This window comes from Myotis nattereri (assembly GCF_964212035.1).
Source record: "Myotis nattereri genome assembly, chromosome: 15".
Classification (NCBI taxonomy): domain Eukaryota; kingdom Metazoa; phylum Chordata; class Mammalia; order Chiroptera; family Vespertilionidae; genus Myotis; species Myotis nattereri.
The window spans coordinates 56,017,836-56,035,172 of record NC_138090.1 but is presented as its reverse complement, the minus strand read 5'-3'; the positions used below and the strand labels follow the sequence as shown (position 1 = coordinate 56,035,172).

General features: G+C 52.0%; 2 protein-coding genes across 12 annotated transcripts; both read left to right on the top strand.

The window, feature by feature from the left end:
- Positions 1–1,242: 1,242 nt before the first annotated feature.
- Positions 1,243–5,271, top strand: LOC308530512 (saoe class I histocompatibility antigen, A alpha chain-like; the record flags this gene model as incomplete). 4 transcript variants are annotated; one of them, XM_081107219.1, is made up of 8 exons in its annotated part: positions 1,252–1,333; positions 1,450–1,734; positions 2,016–2,291; positions 2,866–3,141; positions 3,265–3,369; positions 3,800–3,832; positions 3,977–4,023; positions 4,172–5,271. In XM_081107219.1, the coding sequence occupies 8 exons, from the start codon at positions 1,261–1,263 to the stop codon at positions 4,292–4,294; spliced, it is 1,218 nt and encodes a 405-aa protein (XP_080963345.1). The 4 variants fall into 4 exon arrangements, with proteins under 4 accessions (XP_080963344.1, XP_080963345.1, XP_080963343.1 ...); XM_081107218.1 differs by lacking the exon at positions 3,977–4,023 and having other exon boundaries at positions 1,243–1,333; XM_081107217.1 differs by lacking the exon at positions 3,977–4,023 and having other exon boundaries at positions 1,257–1,333; positions 3,265–3,378; positions 4,172–5,270.
- On the top strand, positions 4,073–15,186 carry LOC308530501 (zinc finger and SCAN domain-containing protein 5C-like). Of its 8 annotated transcripts, none has more exons than XM_081107189.1 (7): positions 4,416–4,516; positions 8,326–8,409; positions 8,568–8,834; positions 11,153–11,590; positions 11,910–12,122; positions 12,993–13,152; positions 14,107–15,186. In XM_081107189.1, exons 3-7 carry the CDS (start codon positions 8,799–8,801, stop codon positions 14,976–14,978), a joined length of 1,719 nt encoding a protein of 572 aa, XP_080963315.1. In that variant the 5' UTR covers positions 4,416–4,516; positions 8,326–8,409; positions 8,568–8,798; the 3' UTR covers positions 14,979–15,186. The 8 variants fall into 8 exon arrangements, with proteins under 8 accessions (XP_080963317.1, XP_080963322.1, XP_080963318.1 ...); XM_081107194.1 differs by having other exon boundaries at positions 4,447–4,516; positions 11,105–11,590; XM_081107191.1 differs by lacking the exons at positions 8,326–8,409; positions 8,568–8,834 and adding an exon at positions 4,669–4,765 and having other exon boundaries at positions 4,073–4,516; positions 11,105–11,590.
- The last annotated feature ends 2,151 nt before the right edge of the window (positions 15,187–17,337 follow it).

Genomic DNA, 17,337 nt, shown 5'->3' with positions numbered 1-17,337 from the left:
CAAATACTTCAGCAAAAAATGTGGAAAACCGGAATTTTGGAAAACTTGTGTCCCACCGTGTAAGCTGCACAGCTTCCCAGGGCTTCAACCGCGGGAGGTCGCTAGGACTCAGAGGAACATGCGTTACTTTCAAGTCACACTGCATGAGGACAAGAGCCAGCAGGCAGGACAGCCTGGGGATCTGCACACAACGGAACAGGAAAGTCTCACATGATTTCCATCTCCACTTTGCAAAGCCCTTTTCAGAAACGACCTCTTCTGTGGTTTGAGTGACCATCACAGGTGAATGTTCACACTTACCGGAAAAGGTTATGAAAAGCACTCCTCCTGCCCTACCCGGTTTGGCTCAGTGGATAGAGCGTCGGCCTGTGGATGGAAGGGTCCCAGGTTCGATTCTGGTCAAGGGCACATGCCCGGGTTGTGGGCTCGATTCCCAGTAGGGTCCGTGCAGGAGGCAGCCGATCAATGATTCACTCTCATTATTGACGTTTCTATCTATCCTTCCCTCTCCCTTCCTCTCTGAAATCAATAAAAACATATTTTTAGAAAAGTTCTCCTGCACATTTCTGTGAGGCCATGTATTTTCATGTATTGCCCGCGAAAGGAGAGATGAAATGCGGAAGCAAATGTGAAAACCCAGCGCCTCCCAGTGACAGGTGCAAGGACTTAAAATGGGAGCAGGTCCCCTCCTCTCACCACCTTGTTTATCTGGGAAATTGGTGTTTTTCATAAAAACACTATTTCTGTTAACATCTCATAGGTTACTAACATGCTAACCAATTGGCAATTTTTTCAAACTGTGTGATTCCCCGTGTGGTACATATTGACAGACGTAACGCACACAAACAAGATTATGTTGGGGTCCTGCCTCCTTTGTGAGGCTGCACTGAGATTCTGACACCAAATTGTATGAAGGGCCCTGAACAGCACAGCGCCGGGGCCAGGCCTCGGGGACAGGGTGACGGCGCCCCGCGCGGGAGGAGGGTCAGGACCGAGTCCCAGGGCCCAGGCCTGCGCTCAGGGCTCCGCAGGGACAGAGTCTGGGGGAGCGGCTCCATGGTGGGGACTCCCCAGCGCCTGGGTTTCACTTCTCCTCTCCCAACCTGTGTCGGCGCCTCCTTCCTGGAGACACGTGACGCGGCCCCACTTCTCACTCCCATTGGCTGGGGTTTCCAGAGCAGCCAATCAGCGTCCCCGCGGCTCCCGGTTATAACTCCTCCGCGGAAGCGCCCGGACTCAGATGGTCCCCCGACGCCGAGGATGCGGGTCCTGAGCCCCCCCACCCTCCTCCTGCTGCTCTCGGGGGCGCTGGTCCTGCCCCCCAGCTGGGCCGGTGAGTGAGGGGTCGGAGGGGGCGGCGGGGCGGGGAGGTGCGAGGGGACCCGGCGGGGCCGCGGGGCCGGGAAGGCGCGTGTCCAGCCCCGGCCCTGCCCCCCGTCCGCCCCCCAGGCCCCCACTCCCTGCGGTATTTCAGCACCAGCGTGTCCCGGCCCGGCCGCGGGGAGCCCCGCTTCCTCACCGTCGGCTACGTGGACGACACGCAGTTCGTGCGTTTCGACAGCGACGCCCCGAATCCGAGGGAGGAGCCGCGGGCGCCGTGGATGCAGCAGCCGTGGGTGGAGCGGGAGGACCCGGGGTATTGGGACCGACAGACGCAGATCAACAAGGACGAGGCACGGACGTTCCGAATGGACCTGCAGACCCTGCGCGGCTACTACAACCAGAGCGAGGACGGTGAGCCGCGCGCCGGGCCCGTCCCGACCCCCTCCCCACGGACGGGCCGGGGTCGCCCCGAGGGTCCGGGTGCGAGCGTCACCCCGAGGCGGTTGGACCCGCCCAGGCCCCACCCGGGAGGAGCCCGCGGGGATGTGACCCGATTTTACTTTCAGTTTTAAGTTCAGTCCCCGCGGGGCCGGCGGGGCGGGGCTGACGGGGGGGCGGGGCTGACGGGGGGCGGGGCTGACGGGGGGGGCGGGGCTGACGGCGGGGTGGGGCTGGCCGCGGGGCGGGGTCAGGGTCTCACACGGTCCAGGTGATGTATGGCTGCGACGTGGGACCCGATGGGCGCCTCCTCCGCGGGTACGAGCAGCACGCCTATGACAGCACCGACTACATCGCCCTGAACGAGGACCTGACCTCCTGGACCGCGGCCGACATGGCGGCTCAGATGACGAAGCGCAAGTGGGAGGCGAAGGGTGAGGCAGAGCGCCTGAGGAGCTACCTGGAGGGGGAGTGTGTGAAGTGGCTCCGCATTTACCTGGACAAAGGGAAGGAGACCCTGCAGCGCGCAGGTACCAGGGGCCCTGGGGCCGCCCCCTCTCCCCGGGGCTGGGGCTCCTACAAGGAGACAGGACAGGGGGTCAGTGTCAGACACCCCTCCTTGGGTCAGGGAGGGAGCCCCCTGGTTGTCCAGGTCAGGTACCAGAGGGACCCCCTCCTCTCAGGGACACTAAGGGTGCAGGGAGACCCCCCTGAAATAGCCCATCAGCGGTTCCCATGGGCCCTGCAGGGGCTGTGGGACCCACGGGGACCTTCTCTCTCAGGCCTTGTGCGCTGCCCACACCCACTGTGTCTGAGGCCTCACCCCAGCTTTTCTGAGTCACAGTGGCCTCCACCCAGGTCAGGAAGAGAAACCCCTTTACTCCTCTCAGAGACCTGCTTCCTGCCCTGGGCTATGTTCCTCTGATTCTAGAACTTTCTAAAGACTAGGAGGTCCTTCCAGATGCCTCTGTCCAGGCTGGAGTGTGGGCTGTGTGCTCCCTCCCCCACCCCAGGTGGCTGTCCACTCTCAGGATGGTCACATGGGCGCTGCTGGGGTGTCCCATGGCGGATGCAAAGTTCCTGCATTTTCTCCCGTCCCCTCAGACCCTCCAAAGGCCCACGTGACCCACCACCCCGTCTCTGCCCATGAGGTCACCCTGAGGTGCTGGGCGCTGGGCTTCTACCCTGCGGACATCAGCCTGACCTGGCAGCGTGACGGGGAGGACCAGACCCAGGACATGGAGCTGGTGGAGACCAGGCCTGCGGGGGACGGCACCTTCCAGAAGTGGGCGGCCGTGGGGGTGCCCCCTGGAGAGGAGCAGAGATACACGTGCCATGTGCAGCACGAGGGGCTGCCCGAGCCCCTGACCCTGAGATGGGGTGAGGAGGGGCCGTGGGCACAGAGCCTCTTCTCAGGGCAGCAGGGGCCCTGGGGGACCTCAGTGGGGTTGGGGCTGAGGCCTGGGGTCAGGGCCCTCACCCTCCCTTCTCTTCTCCTCCCAGTGCCTCCTTCTCACACCTTCATCTTCATCATCGTGGGCATCGCTGGGGGCCTGGTTCTGCTGGGAGCTGTGGCTGGAGCTGTGATGTGGGGGAGGAGGCGCTCAGGTGGAAGCGGTGGGGTCTGAGTGTCTTGTCCCACTGGGGGTTCAAGCCCAGTTAGACGTGTGTCCCGCCTCCTTCATGGGAAGCACCATCCCCACACGTGTGATGGCCAGTGTGGGGCTCTGTGCTCACACTTAGTCTGTAGTGAAGCCCGTGGGATAATGAGGGACCCACTTATCACCTGATGATGCTGGTGGTGGGGACCCCGTTCCCAGCAGCCCCAGGTCAGAGGGCAGGTCCCTGTTGAGCACAGACCTCCAGGAGGGCGGTGGGTCCAGTCCCCTCACATGCACTTCCCTCAGGTTTCCTGGTCCTGCCCTGGGTCATGCACATGGTTCTGGAAACTTCTCTGGGGCCCAGGACTAGGCCTTCCTTTAGGACCTCATGGCCCTGCCTCCTCCCTGGTCTCTCACGGGATGTTTTCTTCCTGCAGGTGGGAAAGGAGGGAGCTACGCTCAGGCTGCCAGTGAGTATGGAGAGGTGACCCCTGAGGCCCTGTGATAGTTCAGATGGGAGCCATGGGGGCAACCCACTCCCCATATTTACTCCTTGAATCTTCTGTCCTGGGTGTGACCCCGTCCATTTGTGCCCCCCCCCACCCCCGCCCCAGCAATGACAGCCCCCAGGGCTCTGATGTGTCTCTCTCGGCTTCTAAAGGTGAGACCCTGCCGTGGGGAGGGGTGGGCAGAGGGGAGGACTGGGTGGTGGGGAGTCTGTGGGACACTGTGAGCATGAAGTGGGCTCTGAGAATGTCACCAGTTACAGCCACTGACCTGAATGTGTTCATGATGCTTGTCCTCCACAGCGTGAGGCAGCTGCCTGGTGGGGACTGAGTGATGGAAGATGTTCACGCTCCCACTTCCTGACTCAAGAACCTCTGATTTGGGGGCTGCCCCCGCCCTGCTCCCCACCCTTTCCTGTCAGCTGAGGCGGGCTGGGCACTCCCCGTCACTCATTACTTCCTGGTGCTCTGAGCTAAAACAACTTTCTCCCGTATTGAAAATAGACGCTGATGTAACTGTGTTCATTGCTCACCATGAAGCGTTGATGGGTTAATTAAAGGAGAAGATTCTAAAGTTTGAGAGGAAATGGATGGAAGCACTGAGAACTTTCCAGAAGCCATGTGTTTGCAGTGCTGAGCCTGTCCCAGGTGGGACGGGAGGGGCTGTGAGGACTGAGTGTTGTCGGGGCCTGTGCCTGGTCAGTGCTCAGAGCATCGTGGGCTTTAATGTGGTCACTCCTTGGCCGGGTCACCTCTCTGCTCCTCTGACCTTGTCCCTCAGTGGAACCCTGTCCCACCAGGACCTGTGCTCACAGGGATTCAGGCCGCCCCCAGGCCTTGTCACCTGTCCTAATGCATCATCTCCAGGACCCTGGACAGCGATGCCTTCCTGGGCAGGTCAGCCTGGGCTCAGGCTTGGGTCCCGCCGTCCGCCCTCATCTGCTGGGTGTTTGTTGTTTCTTTTTTTGGTGGATAGTCTGCCTGTTCCTGCTTTTGTGTGAGAGCTTTGGTGTCACTGTCTGGGTGTCCCCATTTTATAGCCACTGGAGGCATTTTGCCCATCATTGTCCCACAGGCCCAGGGCTCCCTGCACACAGGACCCCGCGGTGTGGAGAGATGGGTGTTCAGGCTCCTCCTGCTCCTGCCTCCTTCTAGGGCCCTGTTCTCCCCTGTCAGCCCCTCCCTGCTGCTCCTGAGGGGCCCTGGCACTCCTGGGTCCGTGAAATCACAGTTGAGATGAGAAATATGTAGACATCATCAATCATGATCCTTATTCGGTAATCATTTCATCAATACCATTTCTCATATTAAATCCCCAACAATCAATGTGAAATGAATGCCGCCCTGTGAGATGTTAAAGTCAGTTCCTAATCTAAGGAGGTTAATAAAGGTACATGGAAATTATTCAGGAAATACGTTTTCCCTTTGAGCAGTGCAGCTGTTGAAAGAAGTCTCTCTTTTTTAAGGAATATTGAAGATTTTATGTAAATTTTATCTCAGGGTGGACATGAGCAATACCCGCCTTCCATGGGCACATGTCTGATGTTGGACTTGGGTAACATCACTCCTGGAGAGTGGAGATGTCATTTTCTAGAGGAAGATAAACACATTGGAGAATGAAGAGTTGTTTACCCATTTTCTGTATGTTTAGTCCACTCCTATTTCTGTGAGATTCTGGCGTGTTACAGAGAAAATCAAGGTAGGAGCTTGGTTTTCAGCGAGTTGCTTCTCACACCTGCATGTTTTTACATGGCTGACCCTCTAATTTGGGGGATGTGAGGGATAAACCCTGTGAGACAGTGTGGAAGGTGCTATGTATAGAGGTGCCACTTGAGTTTCCAGTTCATCACTGAAATATAGACACGGGGTTCTGCTCCCACTCTGGGTGTAACATGAGCTTTGCCATCTTGGGGTCCATCTCCGCTGCCATGGTCACTGTCCCCCTGGCCCTAGCCGGTGTCTCCATGGTGTGTCCCTCACAGAGTCACCCCCTGGCCTGTAGCACATTCTCCCCTGCAAGGCCTCCCCGTGTGATCCCCTGAGACTAGAGGCCCCTTCCCCCCAGCACCCTGATGCTGGCAGCCCCATTACCACTGCCACCTGCTGCCCTCCATTTCTGCTCTCTGTGTCCCTGCCTCAGGGGACGCTCACATGGCTGACGCAGACCTGCCATGTCCTGCTTCCTGCCTCCTTGCTCTGTGTCCCTTGCTGCTGATTTTAAGGGTCGTGGAGCACCTGGGACCCTGTGCTGCTGAGCATGACTATTGACGATCTAACCTGTGGATGGCAGTTGCTGTGATATTTAGAGTGATGCTGCTCAGGGCCCCTCCGCAGGAGCCCAGTGTGGCCCAGGGAGCCTGCAGGAGCTTCTAGAAGGGCTTCAGGTGTAACTGACAGGGAGCACTGGGAGGCTCAGGGGCACAGCGCGCTGCTCTGATGCGTTCCATCCATTCACAGTCATCCCTGGGCCGCCTAAGGATGGGGACCCTCTGAGAAATGGGTGCTTCTGTGCCTTTGACGTTGTGTGAACATTAAGGGCCCTAACACCCAGATGGTCTAGCCCAGTGGTTGGCAAAGTCATTAGTCAACAGAGCCAAATATCAACAGTACAACAATTGAAATTTCTTTTGAGAGCCAAATTTTTTGAACTTAAACTATGTAGGTAGGTACATTGTTATTAACATAATTAGGGTACTCCTAAGGCTTAGGAAGAGCCACACTCAAGGGGCCAAAGAGCTGCATGTGGCTCGTGAGCTGCAGTGCCGGGGTCCAACCCCAGCAGGTCCAGGGGTCCCCAAAGGTGTGGACGGAGTCGGCGAAGAAGGAATGACACGGAGACAGTGTTCAGTTGATCAGCAGCCTAGCCAAGATCTCCAGCCAGGATCTCCAGCCAAGTTCTGGTCTGGATCTCCAGAGAGGTTCTGCTTAGGATCTCCAGCCAGGTTCTGTGTCCATGTTCTCTTGCTAGGTTCTCCAGCCAGGTTCCCCAGGTTCCCCAGCCAGGTTCGGTCACCAGATTCTGTAGCCAGGTTCTTCAGCCAGGTTCTGGCTAGGTTCTCCAGACAGGTTCAGTCACCAGGTTCTAGTCAGGTTCTCTTGCCAATTTCTGTAGTCAGGTTCAGCCCAGGATCTTTTGCCATGTTTTCTCGCTAGGTTCTGTCTCTAGTTTCTGTTGCCAGTTTCTGTCCAGGATTCTCTGCCATGCTCTCTCCAGCGAACCTCCTCTGTTTCTAGGTTCTATGTAGGTTCTGTCTTCTAAGTTCTGTGTTCTAAGTTCTGTGTTCTAAGTCCTGTCCTCTAAGTTCTGTGTTCTGCTGTCTTGTTACATCTGTATTTATACCAGTTGATTCCAATCCTATCAATCTCTATTCCAAAGGTTAGGGCGTTTCTTATCTCCATTCCAGGGAGTAAAGATTATGTAGCTTAAGCATGATTGTTCATAGTTAAAGTGATTAATTACCCGCCTGGCACTTAGTTAAGAGGTTTTATTCCCTCCCTGACTTCAAGGGAAAATCTCTACCTGGGGAAACAACCTTTCTCAGAGACCTTGGTTAAAACACATAGTGCCAAGAAGGTGAGCAAACATATTAAGAACGGTATGCCATATATGCCAGGTCCCTTGAAACAGCAAGCGTGGACCGGCTCCCGGCACTGCAGTTTGCCCACCATGGAGCTAGCCGACTGCTTGGCAGGGGTTGCTCTGGAGCTGAGCATGGACCCCTGCACCAGGAGGTCCCCAGGTGATGCCCTGTTAGGTTCACCAGGGGTTTCTGGATCCAACCCCAGTAGGGGGCTTGCAGGAGTCAGCCAACCCATGTTTCCATCTCTCTCTCTCTCTCTCTCTCTCTCTCTCTCTCTCTCTCTCTCTCCCTGGGCCAAGGGCACAGGTCAGACCCACAGGCCACTCATGTCACACCCACAAGCCCCTCGTGTCACACCCACAGGCCCCTCATGTCACACCCACAGCTCCTCAAGTCATACCAACAGACACCATGTTTCAGACCTATATTTGCAATCTTCTTCATTATTCAAACGATTTCGTTCCAGATTTTCAAGTTTCAACCTTAAGTTGACAAACACATGAGTCCAAATGCTACCTTGAAAATCTGCAAGTCGCATCTCTAAATCATCAATTTGTATCCATCGGAAATCCTTTAATTACAAAGCACTGTAAACAACTACATCCAGATACTTAATTATTTTAATGGTCTGTTCTATGCTTCTAAATTGGTTGACTCTTTCTCTGAACTGTTCAAATAACGGCTCAGAACTCACGGCTTCCAATGGCTCCCACGGGTGATGGTGACCCCACGGCGTGAGGGAGGAGGAGAGAGGGCAGCGAGCTCCCTCCAAGCGGAATCCTACTGGTCTGCGACCGAGTCCCCATCGCTGCAGACCAGGCTGGGCTTCATTATTTATTTATTTATTTTTAAATATATTTTATTGATTTTTTACAGAGAGAAAGGGAGAGGGACAGACAGCTAGAAACATCGATGAGAGAGAAACATCGATCAGCTGCCTCCTGCTCACCCGCTGCTAAGGTACATGTGCCAGCAACTAAGGTGCCTGCCCTTGACCGGAATCGAACCTGGGACACTTCAGTCCTCAGGCCGATGCTCTGCCCACTGAGCCCAGCAGGGTAGGCCGGGCTTTTTTATTATTTTAAAAATAAATTATTTTCTTTATAAATTACTTCTAGAGACAGAAAGAGAGGGGGAGAGCGGGAGAGAAACATTGAACCTATTGAGGTTGAACCCAAAACCAGGGCATGTGCCCAAACGGGGAACCGAACCCAAGACCCTCCGTGACCCCTCGGCACCCAGGCCCACGCGGGTATCCCTGAGCCACACCCGCCAGGACCGGGTCTGTGCATCTCGGTTCTTCAAATAGTTCAGACGCGTGCTAAGCAGCTCATCAGCCAACACGCCCCATGCAAACGCAGGCGTTTCTCTCCTGGGAACCATGGGTGAGCGGATTATGAAAAATGGATTAACCCTGGTCTCTAACCAATCACAGGGCAGGGAGGGAACTGGAAGTGATGCCCGGAGCGGGTATATAAACAGGCGGGTTTCAGCGCCTGGCACAGAGTTCTCCAGTCCGGGCTGCAGTGGCGGTGAGTGGGGCGAGGGCATCCGAGGCCTGGGGTTGGGAAGTGAGTTTTTACAATAAGACAATATCTGGAGGAGCTTAATTCTCTTAGGATTTTTTTTGTGCTGTCTCTTGTCTGCAACAAAGTAGAAATGTTGGGGGGAAATTATAGCTTGATATTTACAACATATTAAATCCCATGGAATTCCAGGTTGTAAATATTTGTTTTCTGTATTTTCCTATAGACTCATGAACAAATAGTGATTATAATTAACCAATGAAATTTCTGTATCTTATATTTTTTTAATTGATGGTTTTTGAAAGAGAGAGAGAGAGATTTGTTGTTGCACTTAGCATTGCATTCATTGGTTGACTCTTGTCTGTGCCCTGACCAGGCATGGAATCTGCAAACTTGACCTAGGAGAAAGACACACTAACCAACTGAGCTGTCTTGAGGAGAAGCAATAAAGGCTGATGTTATTGTTTTTTTAAAAAATTAAATCTTTATTGTTCAGATTATTACATTTGTTCCTCTTTTTCCCCCCATAACTCCCCTCCTCCCAGTTCCCGCCCCAACCTCCGCCCTCACTCCCCACCCACTGTCCTCATCCATAGGTGCACGAGTTTTGTCCAGTCTCTTCCCACATCTCCCACACCCCTTTCCCCACCACCCCCAAGAATAGTCAGTCCATTCCCTTTCTATGTCCCTGATTCTATTATGATCACCAGATTATTTATTCACTTGATTCTTAGATTCGCTTGTTGATAGATGCATGTTTGTTGTTCATAATTTGTATCTTTACCTTTTTCTTCTTCTTCCTCTTCTTAAAGGATACCTTTCAGCATTTCATATAATACTGGTTTGGTGGTGATGAACTCCTTTAGCTTTTCCTTATCTGTGAAGCTCTTTATCTGACCTTCACTTCTGAATGATAGCTTTGCTGGATAAAGTAATCTTGGTTGTAGGTTCTTGGTATTCATCACTTTGAATATTTCTTGCCATTCCCTTCTGGCCTGCAAAGTTTCTGTTGAGAAATCCGCTGACACTCGTATGGGTATTCCCTTGTAGGTAACTGAGTTTCTTTCTCTTGCTGCTTGTAAGATTCTCTCTTTGTCTTTTGCTCTTGGCATTTTAATGATGATGTGTCTTGGTGTGGTCCTCTTTGGATTCCTTTTGTTTGGGGTTCTCTGCGCTTCCTGGACCTGTAAGTCTATTTCTCGCACCAGGTGGGGGAAGTTTTCTGTGTTGATTTCTTCAAATAGGTTTTCAATATCTTGCTCTCTCTCATCTTCTGGCACCCCTATAATTCTGATGTTGGTATGCTTGAAGCTGTCCCAGAGGCTCCTTACACTATCTTCGTATTTTCGTATTCTTTTTTCATTTTACTTTTCCAGTTGGATGTTTTTTGCTTCTTCTCATTTCAAATCTTTGCCTTGATTCTTGTGCTCCTCTGGTCTGCTGTTGGGTGTCTGTATAATATTCTTTATTTCAGTCAGTGTATGCTTAATTTCTAGTTGGTTCTTTATCACAACATCGAGGGTCTCATTAGATTTCTTGAGGATCTCACTACATTTATCGGCGGCTTCTAGACAGTTCTTGAGAGACCTTAAAAGTGTGCTTCTGAACTCTATATCCTCCATGGACAATTTTGTCCTGTTTCTTTGTCTCCGCATTTTTTATGCTTTCTTGGTGCACCCCCTAGTGGTCTTTGTGCGCAGTCTTGTTGTAGTTAAGCCTTGATTGTTGTCGGCAATAGTGGGGGTGATTTGACCTCCAGGCTAACTGGCTATGAGAGTCAAGGCTGATGTTATTGTTGAAAGAGATTTTGGAGCTCGGCCAGTGTGGCTCAGTTGTTGAGTGTCGACCAATGAACCAACAGATCACTGGATTGTTTCCTGGTCAGGCACATGCCCAACTTTCAGGCTCAGTCCCATTTGGGGGGCCAGCAGGTGTCAACTAATTGATGTTTCTTTCTCTCTCTCTCCTCTTCATTCATCTCTCTCAAATCAATAAAATGAAAAATTGTTTAAGAGAAGAATACTATGGGTTAACTTCCAAGGTACTCAATATGGGACCAGTGAGGGGTGTTTAGCATTGGGTGGGTCAGGAGGTGAAACCCATCTCATTCTCTCCTCTCTTCCCCCCAGAACTGAGGTCCTGTTACCAAGTCCATACCTTCTGTCGATCTCCATCAGGAGCTGGCTCAGGCCGGGATTGCTGCAGTCCCATTGGAGACATACTCAGGGAATATGGCTACAGACCAGGCATTTTCCAATGGTCATGGACACCCACAGGGCAGCATGGGCTGGGCGCTGCCACCTCCCAGACGACCCCAGGGAAACCTCACTGAAGGACAGCACTGGGACTCTGAGAGGGCGCACGTGCTCTTCAGAGCCTTCCAACACTCAGAGGACGCGGACCCCCTCCAGAGCGTGCACACAATGTCTGCGCTCCTCCATCGCTGGCTGAGGCCCGATGTGCTCACCAAGAAGCAGATCTTGGATAAGCTTCTGCTGGAGAAGTTCATGGTCTGCATGCCCCTGGAGCTGCAGGCCTTGGTGAAGGAGAGGCGAGTGCAGAGCTGCGAGGAACTGAAGCTCTTGCTGAGAAATAAGGAGAAACCCAGGAAATGGGTGAGTGGGACCCTCATGATGGGCAGGGGGTCGGTAAATGTACACAGCGGCATTCTTTCATTTTCTGTGTTTTATTTTTTAAATATATTTTTGTTGATTTCAGAGAGCGAGGGAGGGAGATAGAAACATCAATGATTAGAAAGAATCATTGAATGGCACTTCCTGCATGCCTCAGTGGTTTGCCCTGGACTGGAATAAAATAGTGACCTCCTAGTTCATAGGCTGATGCTCGACCACTGAAAGTATGAGTGTTGAGTAGGACACATGCTGGGAGTGTGATATATCCCGGGTCTTATCTTGTTTAATTTTCTCCCCACAGAAGGTCATCACCTTGCAAGAGCAGAAGTATCTTCTGGAGAATTCCGATGCCCAGATGGCCGATAAGGAAGTCGGTGACACAGACTATGTGTTGGACTTGTCCATGAAGTCCCCATCCCCCATCAGTCAGACCAGGGTACATCCTGAGATCAGCCAGGAGGTCAATGGAGAGCCGGGGAACCAGCCAGGAACCAGTGACGTGGTGTGGGGACAGGTGAGTGTGTGATGCCCTGATTTGTGGGGACAGGTGGGAGCCGGTACAAGAATACTCAGTGACCGTAGCTGCTACAGCATTTGGGACATTTGACACAGGATAGAAAGGGACCCATGAATGCATCCTGCGGATGCATTACGCCCATGGGCATTTCTGAACCAGTGTGGTCCACAGACCGATAAAAATCTAATTTTCCTCTAGGCATTATCAAGAGTGGGGAGAGTGATGTCCAGAATCGCTTTGCCTCCACTGTTGGAGGCAGAGAGCAGTTGAGATACCAGGAGAGTCAGCTTAGAGAATGAAGACTATACACTGTTGCCTTGGCCTGTGTGATTAGCTGTTGGAGCATCAGACCCAGGGCTGCAGGGCTGTGGGTTTCATTCCCAGCCAAGGGCACATTCTTGAGTTGCAGGTTCCATTCCCTGCCCAGTTGGGGTGATTGCAGGAGTCAACCAGTCAATGTGCCTCTCATATTTATGTCTCTGTCTGTCTCTCCTTTTCTCTCTATCTATCTATCTATCTATCTATCTATCTCTCTTTCTCTTGCTCTACTTTCTCTATACCACCCTTCCTTGCTATCTCAAACTCAATGGAAAAATATCCTGGGGTGAGAATTAACAACAACAACAAAAAGAGTAAGGAGTGTAATATATGGGCTTGACTTAAGGTGTGGTGGGTACACATAAGGACAGACTTGGGAGTATAGGTGATGGGATTGGCCCAAGGAAGTCTAGGCAGAGCCACAAAACTGTGCTGTTAGGTAAGCTGGGGTCTCAGGTCAGGGAGATGGACAGGACTGGGGAAGGAGGGACGGAGCTTCCCAAGCCTGGCTTCAGACACGTTTAACCCCCCTTGCTTACCCACTGCCAGGGGCAGAAAGTCTTCCTGCCAGAGACGATTCCCACGAAAAGTGATCTGGAGGGTGTGAGACCCACGGAGAATTTGGTGACTTTAGAGAAGGATGTGATGGAAGACAGGGAAGAGGCAGCAGTAGTCACATCTCCAGAGCCTCCGCTTCCCAGCAGTCCTGGTGAGTATGGAAACTGGGCTTGTAGAGCAATGATTATTGTGTCATAAATCAGCGAGCGAGATACAAGACGCCTTAATGAGCCAATTGGTTAGGAGTCTTTATTGCATGCAGGCTCAGAGCAGAATATCTCTGTCAAATTCAGAGAAAACAAAGGAAAGAATATTCCTCTTTATATCCTTCTAGGTCTTTGTGTAAGTTATTTTTGCAGACAGCTTGTAACCTTGAGTACGTATCGTATCTAACAAACACCTCGCATGGAAATATTATCAGTATCAGCTTCTCAGCCCCTCAGGTTCCATAGCTAGTTTGCCAGGTCAGACAGTTAAGTTTATCTTTTCTATTTTTTAAGCTAAAAAACAAAGTTAATTTATAGAATAACACACCTTCTGAACATGGCAGAGTTGACTTACAGAACAAGGGACTCTCTGAAAATTGCAGAGCATTTCAAAGAGAAGTTTCACAAAACAGAGATTACTGTGCTTCATTATTGATGCCCCCTCTGCTGGGTCCCCACCTGGGCATCCAGCGTGGTCATCTATTGCAGACGGTTGGCTCTCAATGCCAAGCCTCCTCCATCACAGACTCCCTGATGCCCAAAGGTCTAAATTCTTGGGTTTGTTCCTGGATGGGAAGGTTTTTCAACCTACATCGGCTTTGGTTCTCAGGCGTTTGGTAGGGTTAAAAGTGCTCTTTTAATAAAAAATATATACTTATATTTATTTTTAGAGAGAGTGGAGGGGAGATGGAGAGAGATAGAAACATGGATGATAGGGAAAATCATTGATTGGCTGCCTTCTGCCTGGCATCCACCGGAGGTCGAGCCCCAAAACCCGGGCATGTGCCCTGACAGGGAGTGGAGGTGGCGACCTCTTGGTTCCTGGGTGGATGCTCAGTTCACAAGCTGAGTTGAAAGTGCTCTTTGATTAATGTTGTGTGTTGAATGCTTTCTTTCAGGAGAATCGGTGAAGGCAGAGGGGGAGCAGAACCCTCCGGAAGGAATTGGCCTGCAGCGTGTGGATGTCGGTGATGTACCTTCCACCCACGTTCCGGAGACACAGGCTTTGAGTCAGCGTCCAAAGAGAAGAGATTCCGGGAATCCAGGAGGTGCCCCCAAGAGAAAAAGGGGCAACACTCCCACCCCCCAAGAGGAGCCTCAAGAAGGAACCGTGTCGTGGGATAGAGGAGAAATCACCAGATGGCACAGGTGCCATTCAGTGGGTGCGTCAAGCACCGTGGAGCCTACTGGTCACCCTGTTGGCAAGGAATCCAGGAGGAAGATACGCTACGAGTGTGAAGACTGCAGCAAGAGGTTCAGCTACAGATCACAGTTAGAACTTCACGTGAGGACACACACAGGAAAGAGACCCTTCCAGTGCCTTGACTGTCCCAAGAGGTTCACTCAGGTCTCGCACCTCCACGTCCACCAGCGGATCCACACGGGGGAGAAGCCGTTCTGCTGTACAGTCTGCAAGAAGAGGTTCATTCAGGCCTCGGACCTCCGTGTCCACCAGCGGATCCACACGGGGGAGAAGCCGTTCTGCTGTACAGTCTGCGAGAAGAGGTTCACTCACGAGGCCACGCTGCGTGGCCACCAGCGGGTCCACACCCAGGAGAAGCCTTACCAGTGCCCCGTCTGCCAGAAAAGGTTCAGCCAACGCGGGAACCTCAACATCCACATGCGCACCCACTCGGGCCTGAAACCCTACCCGTGTCCCCATTGCCACCTGGCCTTCCGCCAACAGGGGACATTTAAACGCCACCAAAGGACACATGTCAACGAGGTGCCCCAGGGGCTCCAGGTCCCTTCTGACCAAGAAGGAAATTAACTGGTCTCTCCCCTGTGTGTGTCCTCTGGTGAAGGTCTGAGATTTGTAACTGAACCTTTTGCTTCAAAAATGGTCGATGAGCACTTAGACAGACAGGATTCTATGAGTTAGAATTGTGGTTCTTGAGTAATTACTCATGTTTCCTGTTGGCCCCATACTCTGTCAGTCTTGCTGTTTGTTTCAATAAATATTTCATGATTCAACCCTTATCCCTTGTTTGTCCTCTGTTGTCCTTTATTTCGTTGCAGAATAGGGACGTCCCAGGAGAGTGGCCAGATGCCCTACAGAATACCCAGGGCCATGTGGACCTCAGATACACCACATGTTTTATTTTCTAAAAATATATAAATATTTGTATGGATTTCGGAGGGGAAGGCAGAAGGAAGAGAGAGATGGACACATCAATGATGAGACAATCATGACCTGATTGGTTTTGCTCAGTGGATAGAGCGTCGGCCTGTGGACTGAAGGATCCAGGTTCGCTTCCAGTCAAGGCCATGTCTCTTAGTTGCGGGCACATCCCCAGGAGGGGTCGTGAAGGAGGCAGCTGATCGGTATTTCTCTCTCATTGATGTTTCTGACTCTCTATCCCTCTCCCTTCCTCTCTGTAAAAAAACAATAAAATATATATTTTTTTAAAAAAATACAAATAAATTACATTTTTATAAAATGATGAGAGAATCATGGATTGGCTGCCTCCTGCACGCCCCCTACTGGGGATGCAGCCTGAAACCTGCACATGTGATCTTGAATGGAATTGAACCTGGGACCTTTCAGTCCGCAGGCCAACGCTCTATCCACTGAGCCAAACCAGCCAGAACCACAGCATTTTTTAGATGTGTGTGTTCGGAATTATTCCCTTATCTGACATTCGCATTTCACTGAGCATCGTGGTTGGAGAGGGAGAGAGGGAGAGGGAGAGGGAGAGGGAGAGAGAGAGAGAGAGAGAGAGAGAGAGAGAGAGAGAGAGAGATTGGTTGCTCCCTGTAGGCACCTGAACCAAGGATTGAATCTTTTGCTGCACAAGATGGTGCTAAACCAACGGAGACTCTCCCGTACCCGGGCTTGGTGGCCACACCCGGAGATAAGCGTTTGCCTGGTGTGGGGTGTCGCTCCCTAGGGGATTCTCCTGTATGACTGACTCGGCTGGATCAGGGCTCTGGTTGCCCAGTGTGGTAACCACGCTGGCTGCTCTATGGTGACTCCAGGTCTGCAAAGTCTCCTTGAAATCAGTGAGTCCACTTCAGTGGCTGGAACACCCACCTGGATGCACAGCCCACACGGGATGGACCCTGCTGTGTGTCCAGAAGATCTGCTCATCACCACCCTGGTCCCCACACCTGGACATTGTCCTGGGGGGAGAGTCAGGACTCAGGAGGAGGAGGAGTGGGTTCTGTGTGACAAACAATTCAGTCACTCCTGCCTCTCCAGCCACGGCCCCCGACCACATGCATCCACACATCTGGGCTACTTGTTGGCAATGAAAACCTATTAAAACAGCCCTGTTGGGGGGCTATGTGGTTAGACCCTCAAACCGAAGTGTCCCTGGTTTAGGAACCAGTCAAAGGCACTTACCTCGGTTGTAGGTATAATCCCCACTCCAGTTGGGGCACAGTGCGGAGGCAACCAATTCATGTGTCTCTCAGATATCAATGATTCTCTCTCTCCCTCTCTCTCCTTTCCTCCCTGAAATCAATAAAAATATGTCTTAAAGAGTAAAAATCAACGGAAAATATATCCTCTGGTGAGGATTTGAAAAAAAATTTAAAAATAAAACCTCCGGAAGCAGAAACTCGGGGCATGGGTCCAGCACGCTGGTGCCCTGAGCCCCCCAGGTGGTGGTACTACTGTGATTCTTCAACCACAGCCGGTCCTCCCTGGTTCCCACACCCGGATCACCTGGGGCTTCATTTGGGGTTTGTTTTGAAATGATTACAGCGTCACAGGAAGTGGTGACACTAGCCCAGGGCGGTCTCGTGTATTAAAAAAATAAATGCCTGCAAGCCACTCGAGGTGGGTGTATTTAAGCATCAGGAAGGGGACAGGATGGTGGGCCTACTCCCCTGTTTCCTCCGTTCCGGCTCTTTTCAGATCCACCGTGACTCTGGTCCTGACAGAATCAGCATCTCTCAATCCAACTCTCTCTGGAACTCTGTTTTGTTTCTCTTGTTAATCCTCACCCAAGGTTAATTTTCCCATTGGTTTTTGAGAGAGAGAGGAATGGAGGAAAGGAGAGGGAGAGAGAGAGAGAGAGAGAGAGAGAGAGAGAGAGAAGATGGGGAGAGAAAGAGAGAGTGAGAACAATTAATTAGTTCTTGGATAAGCTTCTGCTGGACAAGTTTATGACCTGCGTGCCCCT

Excerpts from the sequence above, each read along its gene's own strand:
- LOC308530501 (XM_081107189.1), top strand. The coding sequence starts at position 8,799 with ATGCAAACGCAGGCGTTTCTCTCCTGGGAACCATGG. Across the intron at positions 8,835-11,152 it reads TTCTCTCCTGGGAACCATGG|GAGCTGGCTCAGGCCGGGAT; the intron begins GTGAGCGGATTA and ends GATCTCCATCAG. Across the intron at positions 13,153-14,106 it reads TCCGCTTCCCAGCAGTCCTG|GAGAATCGGTGAAGGCAGAG; the intron begins GTGAGTATGGAA and ends GCTTTCTTTCAG.